This window comes from Mobula birostris, chromosome 8 (assembly GCF_030028105.1).
Source record: "Mobula birostris isolate sMobBir1 chromosome 8, sMobBir1.hap1, whole genome shotgun sequence".
In the NCBI taxonomy this organism is placed as follows: domain Eukaryota; kingdom Metazoa; phylum Chordata; class Chondrichthyes; order Myliobatiformes; family Myliobatidae; genus Mobula; species Mobula birostris.
The window spans coordinates 94,465,261-94,488,507 of record NC_092377.1 but is presented as its reverse complement, the minus strand read 5'-3'; the positions used below and the strand labels follow the sequence as shown (position 1 = coordinate 94,488,507).

At 42.2% G+C, this 23,247-nt stretch overlaps 1 protein-coding gene and 1 non-coding gene across 2 annotated transcripts in view; both read right to left on the bottom strand.

Moving 5' to 3' along the window:
- The window catches only part of LOC140201500 (retinol dehydrogenase 13-like), a 31,164-nt gene extending 9,607 nt beyond the window's left edge, over window positions 1-21,557 (bottom strand). Inside the window, exons 1-3 of the mRNA XM_072265694.1 lie at window positions 21,548-21,557; window positions 16,375-16,479; window positions 3,110-3,322 (exon numbers count right to left, since the gene is read on the bottom strand). Coding sequence (XP_072121795.1) covers window positions 3,110-3,322; window positions 16,375-16,438 — 277 coding nt within the window. The 5' untranslated portion in view covers window positions 16,439-16,479; window positions 21,548-21,557. The remainder of the gene's footprint in view (window positions 1-3,109; window positions 3,323-16,374; window positions 16,480-21,547) is intronic.
- Window positions 5,602-5,715, bottom strand: LOC140202385 (U5 spliceosomal RNA). The gene has a single exon (XR_011887100.1). It is a non-coding gene; the product is annotated as a U5 spliceosomal RNA (small nuclear RNA).
- Window positions 21,558-23,247: the final 1,690 nt, after the last annotated feature.

Here is a 23,247-nt window from a genome sequence, read left to right as displayed (position 1 = left end):
GGATGACAGACGAAAGGCGGAGGTGGGGATGGAGAGTATTTGCAGCATAAAGTAGATTTCTTTTGCTCTGTACCTCATCTGCACGATTCCATTGTTTGTGCTCACCGTGCTCGCTATGTAATTATTACCATGAATACTGTTCACTCTGTGAGCTTCATGCCAGCAAGGAGTTTCATTACACCCTGAATATGAATTTAGAAGCAAATCAATAAAGTGGATATGAATCAATGACTTGTCCTGAGCAGCAATCATGATTTTGATATCATTGGCTTTGGGAGCATAAGTAAAGAGAGGATTTCCTCTGGAAGGGAGGTTGATAAATAATTTTTCTTTTTAATTCCATAAACAGTATTCATAAAAACACATATACATTCAAAACAAAAACACAGCGCATGGCTCTGTGTACACTCAGTAGTTACTGAGTGTATGTTCAGGGTCGTCTACTGCTGTAGCCCATCCACTTCAAGGTTTGATATGTTGTGCATTCAGAGATGTTCTTATGCACACCACTGTTGTATTTCATGGTTATTTACCTTCCCGTCTGCTTGAACCAGTCAAGCCTTTCTCCCCTGACTTCTCTCATCACCACAAGGCATTTCTGTCCACAGAACGGATCACTGTATGTTTCTTGTTTTTTGTTTTTTTGCACCATTCTCAGGCGATCAGCAGTTTCTGAGATACTCAAGCCACCCCATCTGGCACCAACAATCATTCCATAATCAAAGTCACTTCGATCACATTTCTTCCCTATTCTGATGTTTGGTTTGAACCTTGACCATGTCTGCACTGAGCCGCTGCCACATGACTGGCTGATTAGATAGACACTTTATTGATCCCAAAGGAAAGTACTGTGTCACAGTAGCATTACAAGTGCACAGATAGACAAATATTAGAAGAGAAGTAGAAAGAATAAAAATAAATTACAGTACCTTAAAAATAAGATGTACAAGATTTACAAGTCAAAGATTACAAGATCACTTCCCCGGCTGAAGGTTGACTCATTATAGAGCCTAATGGCCAAGGGTAAGAATGATCTCATCTAGCACTCTTTGGAGCCACACAGTTGTCTTAGTCGATTACTGAAAGTGCTCGTCTGTTCAGCCAAGGTGTTGAACTGGAGGGGGTAGGAGGGGAGTCGTTGGTGCTGAGGGAGCATTGGGTACCTTGACACCTGGACTGGTGTGCTGAGGGATGTGTGAACAGGAGGGTAGTTGTCAAACCTATTGAATTGGTTTAACTCATTCACCCATTCATGGCTGCATTCCAAGGCTCTACAGCTAGGCTGATTGAAGCCAGTGATGTTCTTCATGCCTCTCCACACCTCCTGTGTGCAACTCTGCCCAAGCTTGTTCTCCAGATTTCCACTGTATTCCTCCTTAGCCACGTTCATCTTCTTCTTTGGCTCCCTCTCTGCATGTTTCAATTCCTCCATCTCCTGATCTCTTTTTGTGGTTGAGAAGAGACTTTAGATCACTGGTGACCTCTGGTTTGTTGTTAGGGAAGCAGCAAACCGTCCTTGATGGTATTACAGTGTCCATCATATGTATCAACGAGCAGGTGTACAGGTGTACTTAACACAGTGGCTACTCAGTGTATATCTTCATTATTCAGTTGAATAGGGATGATGTTTTTGAACTAAAACAGAATCTATCACAGGTTGGCAGAATCTCAGATGGCAACAAAGAAGCATGTAGGATGAGATACAGTGGCTGGTTGAGTGCTGTCATGACAATAATTTTCCACTCACCATCAGCAAAACCAAAGAATTGGTTGTGGACTTCAAGAAGGGGAAGCTGGAAGGACACACACCTGTCCTCACTGAGGGGTCAGCAGTGGAAAGCACGAGCAACTTCAAGTTCCGGGGCCCAACACATTGATGCAATCATGGAAAAGGCATGCCAGTGGCACAACTTTGTTCGGAGTCTGAGGAGTTTTGCAGATTTCTACAGATGTATGGTGGAGGGCATTTGACTGGTTGTAGCACACCCGGTGTGAAGGCTTCAATGCACAGGATTGCCAGAGGCGACAGAGGCAGCTCCATCACAGACACAATCCTCCCTGCCATCGAGAACATCCTCAAGGAATGGCACCTCAAGAGGTGGCATCCAGCGTCAAGGGTTTTCACCGTCCAGGATGTGACCCCTTCACATTACCACCAACAGGAAGGAGACACAGCAGCCTTCCCCGATAGGTAAAGAATGATCTAATTTAACCTCTTATAGAACAGTAGTGATGGTCACATTCTCAATACATATTTAAAATCTCTCTGCCAACAGGTGAAAACTTGACAATTTACTGACCAGTGCTCTCAGTTTGAACTTAGCTCTTTCTCTCATAGACACATACATTTGCACGTTTACTACTTTTACATATTCATGGGCTCCCACAAAATCCTACCTTGGCGCTTCACCCTGGCGTAGGAGTGACACCGGCTGAACATCAGCAAAGTACAGCGGAGATTCGTTCTCTGGCAGGCCTAACCTAGCTGTGAAGGTGATGTTCCATCGGTACACTACTAGACTTGATCTAGTAGTAGGATCATGGCTAGCTAAGTCCAGGAGATAAGCATGCCTTTGCCACTTCGTAGGTCATGCCTCTCCAGGCAAAGGCTACACCCAACAAGGACGCCGGCAGCAGGGCGTCTGATGGTGTCTGTGGTAGATGAACCCAAAAGGGTCAATGGTACAGCCAGCTTGGTGACATGCGGGGTAACCAGAGTGCTGTTCAACGGACGGCATCACTGGGCTAGTTAGTTGTCACTGCGGGGCAGCTTCCTTATCCGCTAAGTCTGTTACACTCCTGTGTACCACTCAGCCTCAGATTTGGAAGCCCAGAGAGACTGTATGGTGGGGGCATAACACCGTCTGTCTTATTACTGTGCAAGGCGTGGATACAGTCAACATTGAAATCGATGGACAGCCAAAGAAGTAGTATTCATGGAGTATGGAAAAATGTATTTATACTGCCAATTCATCTATCTATAATAACGCTTGCTTCGGTAAGATCTGTTGCTTAGAAAGAACTGATTGGATAAGCCATTATATTTGTATTACATGGTGGGACCTCACATATTTCAGGGGTTAACAAATAGCAGTTAGACCCAACTTACCATCAAGGCGCTTAGCCAACTCATTTGTAAACAGAACATTTGCAAGTTTACTTTGACAGTATGCTGCCTTTGTGTTATACTTTCTCTTCTCCCAGTTGAGATCTTCGAAATCAATTTCCCCTGCAACATGAGCCAGTGAAGACACATTTATAATGCGACTCTTTCCAGATTTCTTCAACTCGTCAAGCAGTAGGTTTGTCAAGAGAAAATGACCTGTGTAATAAAGGAAATCCATCATGATTAAATGTTATGAACAATGATTTAATAAATGAAGATAATTAGTCTACTTACAGACTTCACTACACATTTCAGAATCAGAATCAGGTTTCATATCACTGGCATATGTTGTGAAATTTGTTACTTTGCAGCAGCAGTACTTTCCAATACATATTAATAAAAAACAAAACCTATAAATGAAAATAAGAGGATATATTTAAAAATTAAATTACATAAGTAAGTACTGCAAAGAGAGAGCAAAAAAAAAGTGAGATGGTGCTCACAGGTTCATTGTCCATTCAGAAATCTGATGGTGGAAGGAAAGAATCCGTTCCTGAAACGTTGAGTGTGTGCTGTCAGACTCCCGTACCTCCTCCTTGATGGAGATGGCCTGTCCTGAGTGATGGAGGTTCTTTTTGAGGCATTGGATTTTGAAGATGTCCTGGATTCTGGGGAGGTTAGTGCTCACGGTGGAGCTGGCTGAGTTTTTCCAGCTTTTTCCGATCCTGTGCAGTGGCTCCTCCATACCAGACAGTGACAGGACCATAGACATTGGAGCAGAATTGGGCCATTTGGCCCATCGAGTCTGCTCCACCATTCAATCATGGCCTATCCTTTCTTCCCCTCCTCAACCCTATTTCCCAGCCTTCTCACCGTAACCTTTGATGCCGCATCCAGTCAAGAACCTATCAATCTCTGCCTAAATACACCCAATGACCTGGCCTCCACAGCCTGTGGTAACAAATTCCACAAATTCACCACCCTCTGACTAAAGAAATTTCTCTGCATCTCTGTTTTAAATGGACGCCCTTCTATCCTGAGGCTATGCCCTCATGTCCTAGACTCCCCCACCATGGGAAACATGCCTTTCACATCTACTTTGTCTAGGCCTTTCAACATTCAAAAGATTTCAATGAGATGCCCCGTCATCCTTCTAAATTCCAGCGAGTATAGACCCAGAGCCATCAAACATTCCTCCTATGATAACCCTTTCATTCCCGGAATCAACCTTGTGAACTGTCTCTGGACTCTTTTCTTAGATGAGGAGCCCAAAACTGTTCACAATACTCAAGGTGAGGCCTCATCAATGCCTTACAAAGCCTCAGCCTCATATCTCCGCACTTGTATTCAAGCCCCCTTGAAATGAATGCTAACATTGCATTTGCCTTTCTCACCACCGACTCAACCTGCAAGTTAACCTTCAGGGTGTTCTACACAAGATACAAACAGTTAGAATACTCTCCACAGTACATCTGTAGAAATTTGCTAGTCTTTGATGACCTACCAAACCTCCTCAGACTCCAAATGAAAAATAGCTGTTGCTGTACCTTCTTCGTAATTACATTAAAATGTTGAGCCCAGGACAGCTCTTCAGAGATGTTGACATCCAGGAACTTGAAACTGCTCACACTCTCCACTGCTGATTCCTCGATGAGGACTGGTGTGTTCCCTCTACTTCCTCTTCCTGAAGTCCACAATCACCTTCCCAATCTTACTGTTGTTGAGTGCAGGTTTGTTCTTGCAACACCATTCGACCTGCTGATCTATCTCACTCCTTGTCATGCACAAGTCCCTGGACAATGGGGGCAAGAACCTCACCCTGATGGCCAGCTTCGTGTGTGGCTGCATCAGGCTGTGCGTGGATCCCAGATACGTGGGCACCAAGTACCACTATGTGCCCTGGTTCTACCTGTCACCCTGACTGCAAAGGATGGGTCTGGCCCCACTCCTGCACAACACTCCCATCAGCTGGTCGTTGCCGCCATACATGTCCTTCGTAGAAAAGTTCTTCCAGGTCAACGCCTTCGATCACAGGGCCATCAGGCAGTGGTCAGCACGTCATGGCCTGCAGGAGAAGGGTGTGATGGACACAGTGGGGTGGTTCCCTGAGCAGACCGTCCAGTTCATCTGGCAAATTACCTCATCACCAGAACTCACCAACAGGCACCAAGACCTCACCTGGCTGGCGGTGAGAGAGGCCCTTCCAGTCAGATCCCTCCTGTATGCCCGGAACGTCGTCTCCACACCCCACTACCCACGGGAGGACTGCAGCGAGGCAGAGTCAGTGACTCAGCTCTTTGCTCACTGTGAGTTTGCAGAGAAGGTGTGGAGGAGGATGGAAGGGATTCATGGAGGATGTTGAGACTCATGCCCAGCAGCCAGAGTTGGAGAAAAGCAACAGCTCAGGCAGGGTTGAAGGAAAAGTCCAGCCTCTTCCTGAAACACTCAATGAAGAAAGCAGAACAACAGACAAAATCTATTTTTCACGTTAGAGCAGCCCTACCAAAGCAAGGCAACAAAAAATTGTCTGAGACTCTGAGTGTTCCTCTCCACGGAAATCTTTAGTAAAAGGCGAAAGATTTATACGATCTGAAGAGAAACCAGAGTATACTGATATTCAACCCTCTCCATTCTCTCCTCACACATCCCCTACCCTTCTAAAGTAAATACGACCAGCTACAATTGTAACCAAAATCACACTGGAAGAGAAACAACGATTTAACAAAACTTCTCCAAGCAGCAGAAAGTTGATTTACAAAGCCTTAATGCGAACCACGAAAGGAATTATATATATTTTTTTCAATTGCGCAAAGCATTGTGGTATGTAAATAAGGGAGCGGGGCGTGATCAGCCACAGGCTGAACTTCCGCTGGTTTTCTTTCTGATGTGTTGTGTGTTACGGAGAAGAAATCCTGGGTCACAATGTGATCCACAGGGAAAAGTAGAATCTTTTTATCAAAATAAACTTTATTCACAGTATAAATTACAAGAATAAACCAGGCAATACCTTTTCATTGTTACATTCACAGTCAATGTGTTACAGAATGTCAATTCCATTCCTTAAAACCAATAGGACTGTTGGCACTCATGTGACCCTGGGGTGGTTCACTAATACATTAACCTGCTGATTATCTCCCTCCTTGTCACCATCTGAAATTCTGCCAACAATATTTGTGGCATTGGCAGATTTATAGATGGCTTCTGAGCTGTGCCTAGCCACACAGTTGTGGGTATAGAGCAGGAGATTCCAATCTATGATCTAAGGACCCCTTGATTAATGGTACTGGCCCATGACATAAAAAAAGGTTGGGAACCCCAGGTGTAGGGAGGGTGCAGCAGTGGGCTAAGCATGCATATTTGAGATGCACCAGGGTTGACTGTCAGCGAGGAGGAGATGTTATTTTCAATCTGCACTGACTATGTTCTCCAGATGAGAAAGTCAAAGACCCAGTTGCAGAGGGAGGTACAGAGGCCTAGGCTTTTGAGCTTGTTGATTAGAACTGAGGATATGATCGTGAGCTATAATCATAACAGCAGCCTGATGTAGGCATTGCTTTGTCCAGGTGACTCAAAGCTGAATGGAGAGCCAGTGAGATTGTATCGGCTGCTGCCTCACTTTGGGAAGTCAGATCACCTGGCTGTACTTCTACTCCCTGAGTACAGGCAGAGACTGAAGACTGCAGCACCAATAGTGAGGACCAAGAAGGTATGGACAAGGGAAGCACAGGAGCACCTACAGGACTGCTTTGAATCAGTGGACTGGACTGTATTCACGGTTTCATCTTCAAACCTGGATGAGTATGCTGCTGTTGTTATCGACTTCATGAAAAACCTGTGTGGATGAGTGTGTGCCCACAAAGACTTACCCTACATTCCCAAACCAAAAGCCGTGGATGAACCAAGAGGTACGTCGTCTGCTGAAGGCTAGATCTGTAGCATTCAAGTCTGGCAACACAGGCCTGTACCAGAAGGCCAGGTATGATTTGCAGAGGGCTACTTCAAGGGCGAAGAGACAATTTTGAATGAGGCAGGGTTTGCAAGACATTACTTCCTATAAAGCGAAACCCAATAACATGAATGGCAGCGATATTTTCACTACCAGATGAACTCAAGGCCTTCTATGCCTGCTTTGAAAGGGAGAACACAACGACAGCTGTGAAGATCCCTGCTGCATCCAGTGACCCTGTGATCTCTGTCTCAGAGGCCGATGTTAGGCTGTCAGGAGAGTGAACCCTCGCAAGGCAGAAGGTCCCGATGGAGTACCTGGTAAGGCTCTGAAAACCTGTGCCAACCAACTGGCAGGAGTATTCAACATTTTCAACCTCTCACTGCTAAGGGGCAGAATTTCACACTTGTTTCAAAAAGGCAATAATTATACCAGTGCCTAATGAAGAGTAGTGTGAGCTGCCTTAATGACTATCGCCCGGTAGCACTCACATCGACAGTGATGAAATGCTTTGAGAGGTTGGTTGTGACTAGACTGAACTCCTGCATCAGCAAGGACCTGGACCCATTGCAATTTGCCTATCGTCACAATAGGTCAATGGCAGATGCAATCTCAATAGCTCTCCACACAGCTTTAGACCACCTGAACAACACAAACAGCTATGTCAGGATGCTGTTCATCGACTATAGATCAGCATTTAGTTCCATCATTCCTACAATCCTGATTGAGAAGTTGCAGAACCTAGGCCTCTGTACCTCCCTCTGCAATTGGATCCTCAACTTCCTAACCGGAAGACCACAATCTGTGTGGATTGGTGATAACATCTCCTCCTCGCTGACAATCAACACTGGTGCACCTCAGGGGTGTGTGCTTAGCCCACTGCTCTACTCTCTCTATACTCATGACTGTGTGGCTAGGCGTAGCTCAAATACCATCTATCAATTTGCCAACAATGCAATCGTTGTTGGTAGAATCTCAGGTGGTGACGAGAGGGTGTACAGGAGTGAGATATGCCAACTAGTGGAGTGGTGTCGCAGCAACAACCTGGCACTCAACATCAGTAAAACGAAACAGCTGATTGTGGACTTCCAGAAGGGTGAGACGAAGGAACACATACCAATCCTCACAGAGGGATCAGAAGCGTGGAGAGTGAGCAACTTCAAGTTCCTGGGTGTCAAGATCTCTGAGGATCTAACCTGATCCCAACATATCGATGCAGTAATAAAGAAGGCAAGACAACGGCTATACTTTATTAGGAGTTTGATGAGATTTGGTATGTCAACATACAAACTCAAAAACTTTTATAGATGTACCATGGAGAGCATTCTGACAGGCTGCATCACTGTCTGGTATGGTGGGGGGGGGGGGCAGAGTGCTACTGCATAGGACTGAAAGAAGCTGCAGAGGATTGTAAATTTAGTCAGCTCCATCTTGGGTACGAGCCTACAAAGTACCAAGGACATCTTCAGGGAGCAGTGTCTCAGAAAGGCAGCATCCATTATTAAGGACCTCCAGCGAAGGCACACACTCAGCAATTCAGGAACAGCTACTTCCCCTCTGCCATCTGATTCCTAAATGAACATTGAACCCTTGGACACTACCTCACTTTTTAAATATTTGGTATTTCTGTCTTTTGCACAATTCTTAATCTACTTAATCTACGTATACTGTAATTGATTTAGTTCTTTATTTATTATTATTATTTTATTTTGTTTTTTTCCTTCTTCTATATTATGTATTGCATTGTATTGCTCTGCTAAGTTGACAAATTTCACATCACATGCTGGTGATAATAAACCTGATTCTGATTCTGATTCTGAACTGACTCTGTGGTGTTAGGCAAATTGCAGTAGGTCCAGGAACTTGCTTAGGCAGGAGTTGATTCTAGCTATGGCCAACCTCTCAAAGCATTTCATCATGGTAGATATGAGTGCCACTGTCGTTGAGGCAGCTCACCCCGCTCCTTTTGGGCACTGGTATGACTTGTCGCCCTTTTGAAGCAGGTGGGAATCTCCAATTGCAGGTGTCCTTGAACACTCACGCCATTTGGTTGGCACAGGTTTTCCATGCCCCACCAGGTACACCGTCAGAGTCCGACACTTTGCCAGGGTTCATCCCCTTGAAAGATGAGCTGATATATTGGCTCCTGAGACATTTCTTTGCCTTTTATGAAAAATCTCTTTCCCATAACGCTGATATCTGGGATATTTTGCAGTTTGTGTACACTGTTATCTTACTATATAAAGAATTCTGATCTTTAAATGATCAAAACCATAATGGTTCATTTGATTTTGGTGCTAATAGCACGTATTAACTGCTGGTACCTTCTCAACACCCTCACAGCTAATTGTTTTGGGAAAAATATGAACAACTAAAAAAACTCAATTGGCTAGGGTAAGGGGACATCTTGAAGTTAAAGATGCTCCTTTTGCACTAAGAGAAGAAGCAAAGTGCAAGAACTTAATGAATTAGAAAACATTACACCAAAAACCTCAGAACAGGTCTAGGGGCATGACTTTGAGAAACAAAATATTCTTTGCAATTTTTCCAGTTCAGTTTTAGGATTCACATGTGTGCGAGTTGACAACCTCTCCACAGGAGGGAGAGGGGAGACTTGCAGTATGGGCAACTGCCGGTCTTCCATTCAACCTTGCCCAGGCCTCAGTCAACATCGAAAATCGATGGACAGCCGAAGAAAGTTGACAACCATCTCACAGCTAGCAAGAGTGCATCAGAACTCCACACAGCTTGCAAATGAGATATTGGGACAGAGGCTGGTGCTAAGGAAACTCCCTGATGATTTTGCAATTAAACACACCATATGGTATATCATAAGTTATATGAACCAGGAAGTTCCAAGTTCAGTCCCTGATTTATAATATCTAATCCAAGCTAGAATTGAACGACTAGTCCAAATTGTGAAGTAGGATAGCTGGACTGGAAAAGATTGATAAGCACACCTACTGCATTTGTAATCATGACCATTTTGTAAAGCACCTTGTTACAGGTTGTTAAGGTAATGGGAGGACTGGGTTCAGCTGCTTCCACGTGATGTTCATCTGGTTTATACACGCTGAAGCTCAAACAAAAACAATGGCAGCAGAACAACACATTCAATCTCATGAATAGGTGCCTGGAAGAAGGAGGTAAGGAATATTTACAGAAGGCATGCCAATCAATTCAAATTACACCTAGGCTTCAGGTGAAGTTAAGAATGCTAGGCCAGTTTACTACCTTCAGGGTTCTTTAAAGAACAAAGGAGGGCTCTTCCTCAGAAACCATGCATATATTAAATCAGTCAAAAGCTAAAACTAAAACGTAACTGCAAGCAAAGAGCAAACCAAACTCAAATTGAGCTGGCCAAGTCCCAAAGGGCATAGCTGCCAAACTGAGTCTTGACATGTCACAAGTGAACCATCATGAAGGAAAAACAGACTTGAGGTCATCCTCATCAATCTATGGATGACAGAACTGGTGGAACTGATCACCATGCATTTTATGTGGAGATACTTGAGGACATTAGGTCAAGTTACAAGGCATGGGAATAGTTCGAAATGAGGTTAACTTGGAAGAGATCTGACAGATCAAAACTGCATGTGGTAAGCAGCAGTGTTAATGCACAAGGACAGCACACAAGACCATTTGGTCCCTCAAGCCTGATCTGCCATTCAGTGTGATCACTAGGCCTCAATTCATTCTCTGTGCTAGTTCCCATAGCCCTCAATCCCCCTATTTTTCAAACATTTATTTACCTCTACTTTAACTACTTTGAATGGATTATCCTCCACAATTCTCTGAGGTAGAGAACTACATAGATTCACTGCTCACTGCAGGAAGGCTTTAAGTGACTGGCCCCTTTGCTTGAAGCTATGTCCCCTCATTCATGATGCTCCCACTAGTGAGAACATCACAACATCTAACCTGTTAGGCTTGCTTAGCACCTTGTATGTCTCATAAAGGTCACCCCCTTCTAAACTCCAAAGAATACAGAGCAAACCTGTTAAGCTTCCCTTGACAGGAGAGTGTGATACCCCAATGTGTAGCCTTATGGACCAGCATGCTCCTCACTCTATTGTCAATCCAAGGGAATCAAACCTGGTTCAATAAGCAGCAGAAATGATGCCAGAAACAGCACCAGGCAGACCTAATGAGGCACCAACATAGTGAAAACCCACTAAATGACCAAAATACTATGGAATGAACAGAACTAAGCGATCCCTGATCAGTCAGATAATATGAAAGCTTGGCACACTTTGTTATGAATCATGGGGGGGAGGGTGCAATTAGCAAGTTAATGGGAAGAGAAGATGCTAAGAACATCCCAAATATCAAGAATGGCAAAGCCTAGCATATGAATGCTGGAGTCAAGGCTGCAACATTCCTGTTCACATTCAGCTGGAAATGCTGAGAGGTTGGGCCAACTTTGTTTCCTCCTGAGATACCCAGTCCCCCACCACTGACGTCAGTCTTCAGCCGATCTGGATCTCTCCAGCTGATATCACGGAGCAGCTGACAGTACGAACATGGGACCAAGTAACATCACAGCTGAAGAGTTGGGATGTTCCAAAACCATCTACAGCACTAGCTGAGCAGTTCCATTCTGACACGGGAGGTACAGGGACCTGAAGCACCCACACTCAACGTTTTCATAACAGCTTCTCCTCTACCAACAGATTTCAGAATGGCCCGTGAACACTACCTCGCAAATGCTTATTTGTGTTATTTACTTACTTTTGTAATTTGTAGAATTTCATTTCTTTGTACTGTACAGCTGCCACAAAACAAATGTCATGTCATATATCAATGATAATAATAATTACAATTATAACAAATCTGATTCTGATGGATAACCCAATCGATTCACCCAAGCATCTTAAAAGTGATACAGAGTGTCATCTTCAACTGGCACCTACTTCAGTTTCACAAGGACAGCTTGGTTCCAGGCCATAAGACTATAAGACATGAGAGCAGCACACACAAAATGCTGGAGGAACTCAATGGGCCAGGCAGCATCTATGGAAAAAAGTGCAGTCAACGTTTCGGGCCAAAAACCTGAGTTCCTCCAGCATTTTGTATACGTTGCTTGGATTTCCAGCATCTGCAGATTTTCTCTTGTTTGAGACACAGGAGCAGAATTGGGCCATTCAGCCCATCAAGTCTGCTCTGCCATTCCATCATCATACATTTGCCAACACTGTGTTCCATCTGCCACTTTTTTGACAATTCTTTTAATATGACTTAAGTCCTGCTGCAATCGCATTGCTTCCTTAGCACTATCTACCCCCCACCTATCTTTGTATCATCTGCAAACTTTGCCACAAAGCCATCAATTCCATTATTCAAACCATTGACAAACAATGTGAAAAGTAGCCGTCTCAATACTGACTCCTGAGGAACACCACTAGTCACTGGCCGCCAGCCAGAGAAGATCCCCTTTATTCCCACTCAGTACCACCTGCCTGTCAGCCATTCCTCTATCCATGCCAGTATTCATAGGATTTTATCTTGTTAAGCAGCCTCATGTGTGACACCTTATCAAATGCTTTCTGAAAACCCAAATAAATTACATCCTCTGCTTCTCCTTTGTCCTTCCTGCTTGCTACTCCCTTGAAGAACTCCAGCAGATTTATCAGGCAAGATTTCCCTTTCACAGAAACCATGCTGACTTAGACTTAATTTATCATTAGTCTCCAAGTACCCCAAAACCTCATCCTTAATAATGGACTCCAACACACTTTCCCAACCACTGAGGTTGGGCTAACTGGCTCATAATTTCCTTTTTTTTTTGACTTCCTTCCTTCCTTCTTAAAGAGTGGATGACATTTGCCACAGCATAGTCTTGGACCATACCTTTGTAGACAGCTGTTTGTCACATGTATCAGTATCTTAATGGAATAAAGAGTATTACAAAGGCACAAGAGAGGAGCTTGCCCAGGTGGATTGGAGGAGGATACTGGCAAGGGTGATGGCAAAGCAGAGATAGCTCTGGGAATAGTTCACAAGGTGCAGGTTTGATATGTCCCACAGAAGAAGTAGTTCTCAAATGGCAGGGGCAGGCAGCCATGGCTGTCAAGGGAAGTTAAGGACTGCATAAAAGCCAAGCAAAGGGATTATAAGGTAGCAACAGTGAGCGGGAGGTTTTTAAGATCCAACACCAGGCAACTAAAAAGCTATAAGAAGATGAAACATGAGAGCAAATGTTGCGGGGTACTTGGAGACTAATGATAAAATAAGTCAAAGTCAGCTTGGTTTCCGTAAAGGGACATCCTGCCTGACAAATCTGTTATACTTTATTGTTGCCAAACAATTGGTACTAGAACGTACAATCATCACAGCGATATCTGATTCTGTGCTTCACACTCCCTGGATTACAAATATTAAATATTAAAAATATTAAAGATAGTTCAAATTAGTAAATATTAAAAATTTAAATTATAAATCATAAATAGAAAATAGAAAAATGGGAAGTAAGGTAGTGCAAAAAAACCGAGATGCAGGTCCAGATATTTGGAGGGTACGGCCCAGATCTGGGTCAGGATCCGTTCAGCAGTCTTATCACAGTTGGAAAGAAGCTGTTCCCAAATCTGGCCGTACAAGTCTTCAAGCTCCTGAGCCTTCTCCCAGAGGGAAGAGGGACAAAAAGTCTGTTGGCTGGGTGGGTTGTGTCCTTGATTATCCTGGCAGCATTGCTCCGATAGCGTGCGGTGTAAAGTGAGTCCACAGACAGAAGATTGGTTTGTGTGATGTGCTGCGCCGTGTTCATGATCTTCTGCAGCTTCTTTCGGTCTTGGACAGGACAACTTCCATACCAGGTTGTGATGCACCCTAGAAGAATGCTTTCTACAGTGCATCTATAAAAATTAGTGGGAGTTTTAGGGGACAGGCCAAACTTCTTTAGTTTTCTTAGGAAGTAAAGGCGCTGGTGGGCCTTCTTGGCAGTGAACTCTGCTTGGTTGGACCAAGTCAGGTCATTTGTTAGAATTTTTCCAGTAAGTAACAAGCAGGGTAGACAAAGGAGAGGCAGTGGCTGTCATTTACTTAGATTTTAAGAAGGCATTTGATAAGGTGACACACATAAGGCTGCTTAACAAGATAAAATCTTATGGCATTGCAGAAAAGATAATGTCATGGAGAGCAGAATGGCTGACAGGCAGGAGGCAGCAAATGGGAATAAAAGGGGCCTTTTCTGGTTGGCTACCATGACCAGTGGTGTTCCTCAGGGTCAGTATTGTAGACATCCCACCTCTCCCGGAAGATCCGGGAGTCTCCCGCATATCGATAGTGGCTCCCTGATGCCCGGAAATTATATACAATATCCCGGAAATAGATAGCATCCTGATTGGTCTCTCTTCGTGCCAAGAGTGGACCCCAACCACCACGCCATGAGGAAACAATATGATTTGGCGATATGAAACAATACAAGTCATTTGCACCTTTCCTCATTCCCTGTCACGCACGCAAGATCATTACACACGCGTCATCCATGTCAGCGCGGGAAAAAGATCAACTCCTCGAGCTTGTAAATGACGGCGGGCTGAAAAGTTTGTTTGGCATAACATCTCTGCCGGCATTCTGGATCAAAGTCAAGGCTAAATATCCTGAGATAGCCACGAAAGCACTGAAAACGTTGCTTCCATTTCCAACATCATATCGCTGCAAAGTGGAGTTTTCTGCATGAATGCAACGAAAACTAAATTGCGGGATAGACTGCACATAAGGAACCCCCTTCAAGTATCGATGTCTCCCCTCACCCCTCGATAGGACCGTCTTGCTGCAGGGAAACAAGCCCAGGGCTCCCACTGATTCAGCGATATTGGTGTATTACAATGATTTTATATGTTCATATGGGGAAAATATGCACTGTGTGTTTAATATCCAAACGTTACTTAAAATGTTATGATGCTATTGACTTACCACCTATATTCCGGTCGTGATTAACACCCCCCACCGGTTGGCCGGTCCGCAAAAGTATTGTCAATATTAAACCGGTCTGCGGTGCAAAAAATGTTGGGGACCCCTGCTAAGTAGACCTATCAGTTTTCTCTGTAGGCGGGCTTTACAGTCGACCTGAAAAATAATAACAGTGTTGCTCGCTGCACTGTTTGCAACAGTGACTTTTCTATTGTCCATGGTGGGTTAAAATGTAAAAGGCATGTTGAGGTGAGTTTAACAGGTGTCATTACAGCATAGCTAACGTTATTTAAACTAGCTGGCTAGCTGCTAAGGAGCTACGCTATTCATGTCCTAAGTGATGAGGCTAAACTCCCTGTAGACTTGCTTAAAGTTGTAATAGAATAAACATGATAATATAAGCACATATTTTAATGTCACATTTGCTGCATATACCCAACTTGGTTTACAGATTAGACAAAATCACTAAACAAAGTATTACATACACCCTTGGAGGTCGACAGGTGGGGTGGGGAGGATATGGTGTTGCGGGGAGGGGGTGCTAACCTCCTTGAAATGGTGGTGATATCTCCCTGAAATGAGTTTTTGCAGGGTGGGATGTCTGGTATTGGGACTGCTGCTTTTCACACTGTCTGTCAATAATTTGGATTCTGGAATTGATGGCTTTGTGGCAAAGTTGTGGCCAGAGATGTGGAGAAATTTCATTAGCCAGAGGGTGGGGAATTTGTGGAATTTGTTGCCACATGCAGCTGTGGAGGCCAGGTCATTGGGTGTATTTAATGCAGAGATTGATAGGTTCTTGATTGGACATGGTTACAGGGAGAAGGCCGGGAAATGGGGCTGAGGAGGAGATTAAAAAAGGATCAGCCATGACTTATGGAAGTCAGTGATGAGGCCCTCATTTCATTAATGATCACAGAATCCAGACCACTGTACTGAGTTCACAATTAATTTCAACATAGTCAGGAAACAGTGTTAGTTCAAGACCAAGCACTTTTGTATATTTTGACCAATCGACAAACCTTTTCAGGTGCATAACCTCTTAGTTCCACAATTAAAGAAATGGAATGCTTGCCAGCCATAGGAAACTAGTGTGATTCCAGCATTTGTTGGGCTTTAGCCAGGACAGGGGAAATATTAAAAAGCAACTTAATTTTCTGATGGCGTTTCACAGAGAAGCCGCAGAGCTGATCTCTTGGCCAGGGATCACTGCAGATGCACCCAAAGAAGAAAGGGAAGAAAAAAATAATTCAAAAATGAGCAATTTTATCCTAAAGCTAATGGAAAACTTAAACACGAGGGTACAAATGTCTATTTGATTCTATCTTACAGATGCAGATTCCATGCTCACAAGGAATCTCCAAACACGTTCATCAATACAAAGCCGAAAAGGAAAACAGTGCAGACTTACCAAGGTGATTTACACCAAACTGCATTTCAAATCCATCTTCTGTTTGCCAGTGAGGACATCTCATGACACCGGCATTATTAATCAGGATATTTATGTTCTCTTCTTCTAAACAAACAAAAGGAAAGATATATCAGATTTTGAAATTTCACACAGACTGAGAACAATGTACTCTGCAGCTGGAAGTTTTCCTGTCACTCCACATTTGCGCCAAAGGTTCACAGTAATCTGGAGATACAAGAGATTGCAGATGCTGGAATCTGTACTTTATCAGTAATGGCTATCTTGCAGGTCACTTCAACTCCAGGGAGGAGGCACAGGAGCCTGAAGACAGACACTCAACAGCTTCTTCCCCTCTGCCTTCACAGTTCTGAACAGACCAAGAACCCGTGAACACTACCTCACCTTCGGCTCTCTTTTTGCACTACTTATTTTTATGGACATACTTAATTTTGTATTGCATTGTACAGCTGCTAGAAAACAACAAATTTCACAACTTTTGTCAGTGATAATAGACTTGATTCAGAACTTGTGACAGTGCTCAGGAAGTCCTGAGTGACTGTCCTGGCAGGGGAGAGTTAGTGATCAATGCCACCACTCTCCAGTGATGGTAATCATGTAGGCTGACTACAAAGCAGATTCATGAGTGAACTTTGTTCACTCCTGAAGATAGACAAGTCCCCTGGTCCTGATGGAATACATACCAAGGTACTGAAAGAAATGGCAGAAATTATAGAAGAGGCTTTGGTAATAATTTACCAAAATTCTCTGGACTCTGGGCAGGTCGCAGCAGATTGGAAGATGGTGAACGTCAAGTCACTGTTCAGAAAAGGATGTAGGCAAAAGGCAGGTAACTACAGGCCAGTTAGTTTAACATCTGTAGTTTGGAAAATGCTTGAAGCTATCATTAAAGAAGAAATAGCGAGGCATCTGGCAAGAAATGGATCCATCAGACAGACACAGCATGGATTCAGCAAAGGCAGGTCCTGTTTGACAAACTTACTGGAACTCTTTGAGGATATAGAGGGGAACAGATGGATGTTATTTACTTGGATTTCCAGAAGGCATTCAATAAAGTGCTGCATAAAAGATTTATCCAGATGACAAGGATGCATAGAGTTGGGAGTGATGTATTAGCATGGATAGAGGATTGGTTAACTAATAGAAAGCAGAGAGTTGAGATACATGGGCATTACTTTGGTTGGCAATCAGTGGTGAGTGGTGTGCTGCAGGGGTCGGTGCTGGGCCTGCAATGGTTCACGATATACATTAACGGTCTGGAAGAGTGTAGTTTATCGAAGTTTGCTGATGATACTAAATTGAGTGGAAAAACAAATTGTACAGAAGATATAGAGACTCTGCAGAGAGATATAGATAGGTTAAGTGAGTGGGCAAGGGTCTGGCAGATGCAGTACAACATTGGTAAATGCCAGTTCATCCACTTTGGAGGAAAAAATGAAAGAGCGGATTATTATTTAAATGGCAAAAAATTGCAACATGCTGCTGTGCAGAGGGACGGGAGTGCTTGTGCATGAATCACAAAAGGTTGGTTTGCAGATGCAGCAGGCTATCAAGAAGGCAAATGGAATGTTGGCCTTCATTGCTAGAGGGATTGAATTTAAGAGCAGGGAGGTTATGCTGCAACTGTACAGGGTACTAGTGAGGCCACACCTGGAGTACTGCAAATGTTCTGGTCTCCTTACTTGAGGAAGGATAAACTGTCTTTGGAGGCAGTGCAGAGAAGATTCACCAGGTCGATTCCAGAGATGAGTGGGTTAGACTATGAGGAGAGATCGAGTCGCATGGGACTGTACTTGCTGGAATTCAGAAGAATGAGAGAAGATCTTATAGAAACATATAAAATTATGAAAGGGCAGAGGCAGGGAAGTTGTTTCCACTGGAAGGTGACTACTACTAGGGGACATAGAGTCTAGGGAGTAGATTTAGAATGGAAATGAGAAGGAACCTCTTTTCTCAGAGAGTGGTGAATCTGTAGAATCCTCTGCCCAATGAAGCAGTGGATGCTACCTCAGTAAATATATTTAAGACAAGGCTGGATAAATTTTTGCATAGCGGGGGAATTAAGGGTTATGGGGAAAAGGCAGGTGGGTGGAGATGAGTCCATGGCCAGACCAGCCATGATCTTATTGAATGGTGCAGCAGGCTCGACGGGCCAGATGGCCTACTCCTGCTCCTCTTTCTTATGTTATGTTCTTATGTTCCAACTTGAAGGTGAAGGAGGAGGAAGAGAACAGTGACTCTTCACAATCAAGTAGCTGCCAAATGAGAGCTTAACCTGCTGACATAGAAGGGGATTCTAATGGTGATTGGGAATCCAATCGAACGCCTCTGCAGAACATCATGGACAGAGATTGGAACAAGGTCACAGACTGATCAGCCTAATCACACCCTGAAGAAGACCATTCCCAGTACTGTAGCCCAAAAACTGTGAGACAGTTCACCGAGGCTGTGGGACAAGGGTTCAGGCTGATTGACAATGGACTGTGTTTCCTTATAGAGATCTTCACTAGGCATTACTGAATAAACTTTATCTATTTCTTTAATCCTATTAGTAATCACTAAAGATTCCACCTTGGTTTTCCTTCTTAAACCAACTGAGTATGAAATTATCTGTCCCCTAAGAAAAGATTTCATCCTGTCCCAAATAACTAAATTGGACATTCCCTCAGTCGTATTTAATTCAAAAAATAGAGAAATTTGCTCTTTCATAAAACTTACAAGGTTGAATCTTGTAGCAAAGTAACATTAAATCTCCACTGAGGTACCTTCAGTATATTATCAGAAAACTTCAAAGTTAATTTCATAGGTGCATGATCCGACAACGCAATGACATCATACGCACAATCTGCAACGGAGGGCACCAAACGCATGTCCAACAAAAAATAATCAATTCTTGAGTATTTATGATATACATGTGAAAAAAAGAAAAATCCTTATCTTTAGGGTACATAAATCTCCAAATGTCGACCAGACCGTATTCTAATAAAAAAGAATTAATACAAGTCGCAGCTTTATTAGGAAGCGACTGATTGGTGGATGATCTATCAATCGAAGGTGTTACATACGTCGCGGGTATCTTGTGACTGTCTTATGACCATGATGTAATTGAGTATCTTGTGAGCCTGATGTAATGGTCTTGTGATGGTGGGGTGATATAATTTTCCCCGCCAGTGTGAGGTCACGTGATGACATGTTCTCAACAGGTATATAATGGGAAACCCCTGTTGTGACGCAGTTAGTTTTCGTTAGTTCATCAGTTACTCAGTTATGCAGCGTATTCGTCTCATGATGCAGTTTTGTTTTAAAGTAGAGTTTTACATTCTATTGTAGGTCTAGTATGGAGAGTGAAGACCTTACTAAAGTACGGGAACCCGAAGGATCGAGTAAAGTTGGTGTCGTTTGGTGGTTTAATACAGGATCAACCTTATAGAATCTTTCAGAAATAGTGACCTGCATCTGAGATCACTCCTGCAAGATCAGGGAAGTTTGTGCAGTGTTCACTCGCCAGAAAAAGGTCAATTCCTTTAAGCCATTTTATTTCCTTCGTCGTTAATCCTTTGGACAGAATCAGCAGTAACGTCACGTCTCTGAAGAAATCCATTTCCAGAGAAGTCTCTCTTAATTGACTGTGTAAATCACTTGGACTTTCGAATTTACCACTTTAAGATCTGTTTTGAATTTACCATTTTCGGCAACACAGAAAATAGCTTCTTAAAAAATTCAGGGCTATCTATATTAGGTGCATAGACACACACCAAAGCCACCTTTGACCACATAACAGACCAGTAACAATTAAATATCTTCCAATTAAATCAGTAACCAGGTTGAAATGTACAAAAGGGATTTTAGAATCAATAAAAATAGATACCCCTCTTATTTTATTTACTGATAAAGAATGAAATAAGGGTCCCTTCCAAAATTTAAAGAAACGATTTTCATCCTGCCTACGGATATGAGTCTCCTGCGCAAAAATAATATCTGCATGAAGTGTTTTTAATTTCTTAAAGATCTTTCTGCGCTTAATAGGTTGGTTCATACCATTCAAATTCCAAGATATTATATTCATTTTATTAAAATTCATATTTAAAACTTAATTTAAAATTTTCATGAAGTAAGCTAATGCACAGGTGCAAACTAAATCCGAAAAAAGGACAAAGCATGACTCAATCAGAAAGAAAAACAAGATAATTGACAGAAAAAGCCTCACAGGATTGCCCAGTCAAAAAAAACTAGTCTAATATACCCAACCTCCTCTCCCAAAAACCCGGAAACTGTCCAATAGACAGACGGCATGCTGTCCTAATGACCCTTGACCCCTGTCTCCAGTTAGCAGCTGTTGCTTACAATGTAATACGTTGCCACCAGCAGAAAGACATAACAAAAGATACATAAATAACAAATTCCAAATATTTTCATATTATGTTAGCGATAGTTAACACCGAACTAACGAAGGCCATCTTAGATTCATTTAAAATACGTAACCATGTATTCAAAAAAGATAAATCCAACCAACTAATAAACTACAACTAATGTTAAAAGACTTACAAATCAAAGAAAAAGTAAATAATTATAATAGTCCAAAATCATATTAACTATTAAAGTAAGCAATAACGGATCTGAGTAAATCAACCAAGTCCATATCTGGGCACTCATAAAACGTGGAACGGACTTTCATCAAAGCCGCTACAAACAGCTCCCAGCTAAGGATTAACTATTCAAATTGCTTACGAAATGGACTTAAACTCCTTTATAAATTTCCAACCGTCTTCCGGGTAGTCAATCAGTTTTGAGTGAGAGTTAGGTGGAGTAATTATCAGACGAGTCAGATAACACAGAGAGGGACAGCAGTTAATCTTATAAAGTTCAGCCATGATTTCCCGATGCTTAATTCTTTCAGCATAATTCTCTGGGGCAAAATCTTCAACTGTAGGAATTTTTCCTCCATCATAAATTAGCTTATCCCTTTTCCTTGCATCTCGAAAAATAGTTTCTTTGGTTGTAAAATAATGCAGACATACTATAATAGGACGAGGTTTCTTTTCAGCTGAAGGCTTGCGACGTCAAATTCGGTCAGCTCTGTCCAGTAGCAGACAGGCTTCAAGAATCTCACTAAAAAGTGAATATAACATGTTCGAAAAGAACTTTAATGGCTCACCGGTTTCCGTATTTTCAGGCAAACCCAGTATGCGTAAATTTATCCCGCAACTTCCGCTTTCCAGATCGATTGTTTTCTTATTAATTCTTGATAACTCTGAAATAACCTCATTAATTTTCTTTTCCATAGAAGATAATTTCAATTCTTGTTCTTTAAGAGTTTGACTCGTTGACTCCTGCTGTCTTTCAATTCTATGAGTGCTCTGTTTAAGCATCTGATACTGATCTTCCAAATTCTTCAAAGATTCCTGAACAGCACAAATAGTTTTTTCAAGCTTTGCATTAGTGTTCGTCAGCTTATCAATTTTGGTGTCTACCAAACTGATCTTAGCATTTATAGTTTCTATTAAAAAGATCATTCTTTCTAAAGTAGAGAATTCCTCTGATTTCTTTGTTCAGCTTCGGGAAGAGTTCTGCCACCTCTTAATTCAATTCCAGATCAAGTATCACCCATCGCAATTAAATCATAAATTCTTCAGCAAAAGTAATAAGTTTTCAAACTTTAAACAAATCTAACAGTGGAAAGAAAGTTGTAAAAGATGGAGCTGCGACAAACGCGCCTTACTCCATAAGCTGCCAAGGGGAGACACAGCATGATCTGCTTTTGACTTTTCCCATTGAGTAGCAACTTCTTAAATTTAAAAGCCAATTTTATATACATGGGGACAGGTCAGGCAAATTATTGGCTGGTCAATTAAAAGCAACTATGGCTAGAAGACAGATCCTGAAAATTCGAAGACCTGATAGAACCGAAACGGTAGATCCTTAGGAAATTAATAAGATATTTATGGATTTCTACTCTAACCTTTATAAATCTGAATTTTCAGACAATATTACTTTTATGAATAGATTTTTTCAAAAATTGAATATACCTAAAATTTCTACCCAAGATATGAACACATTAGATGCACCTATTAAACAAGAGGAAATAGCAAGGGCTATATCCTCTTCCCAATCAGGCAAGGCTCCAGGACCAGTTGGATATACAGTGGAATTTTATAAGACTTTCACTGAAATACTTACACCTTATTTATGTCAAATTTTTACTGATTCTATATCCTCTGGGAATCTCTCAAAAACTTTTTATGAAGCATCAATTTCACTAATTCCTAAAAAAGATTTATCTGAATGCGCTTCCTATAGACCAATCTCTTTACTGAATGTGGATTTCAAAATTCTTTCTAAGATTTTGGCTAATAGACTTGAGAATATCCTACCTAGTGTTATTTCCAGTGATCAAACTGGATTTATTAAAAATAGGTATTCACATTTTAATATTTGAAGATTATTAAACATTATTCAATCTTCTCCATCTAAAAAATCTGAATGTGTTGTTTCTCTTGATGCAGAGAAAGCTTTTGATAGGGTAGAGTGGTTTTACTTATTTGAGGTTTTGGAGAGATTTAATTTTGGTCCGGGATTTATTTCCTGGATCAAATTGATCTATCACGCACCTATGGCTGCGGTTATAACTAATAATCAAACATCTCCTTACTTTAGATTATACAGAGGTACTCAGCAGGGATGTTCTCTTAACCCTTTATTATTTAACTTGGCTTTAGAACCCCTTGCTATTGCTCTTAGGGATTCCAATATTGTTCAGGGTATTAAGAGAGGAGACAAAATACACAAGGTTTCGTTGTATGCAGATGACCTGTTACTTTATATTTCAGATCCTAGGAAATCTATTCCTCCTATGCT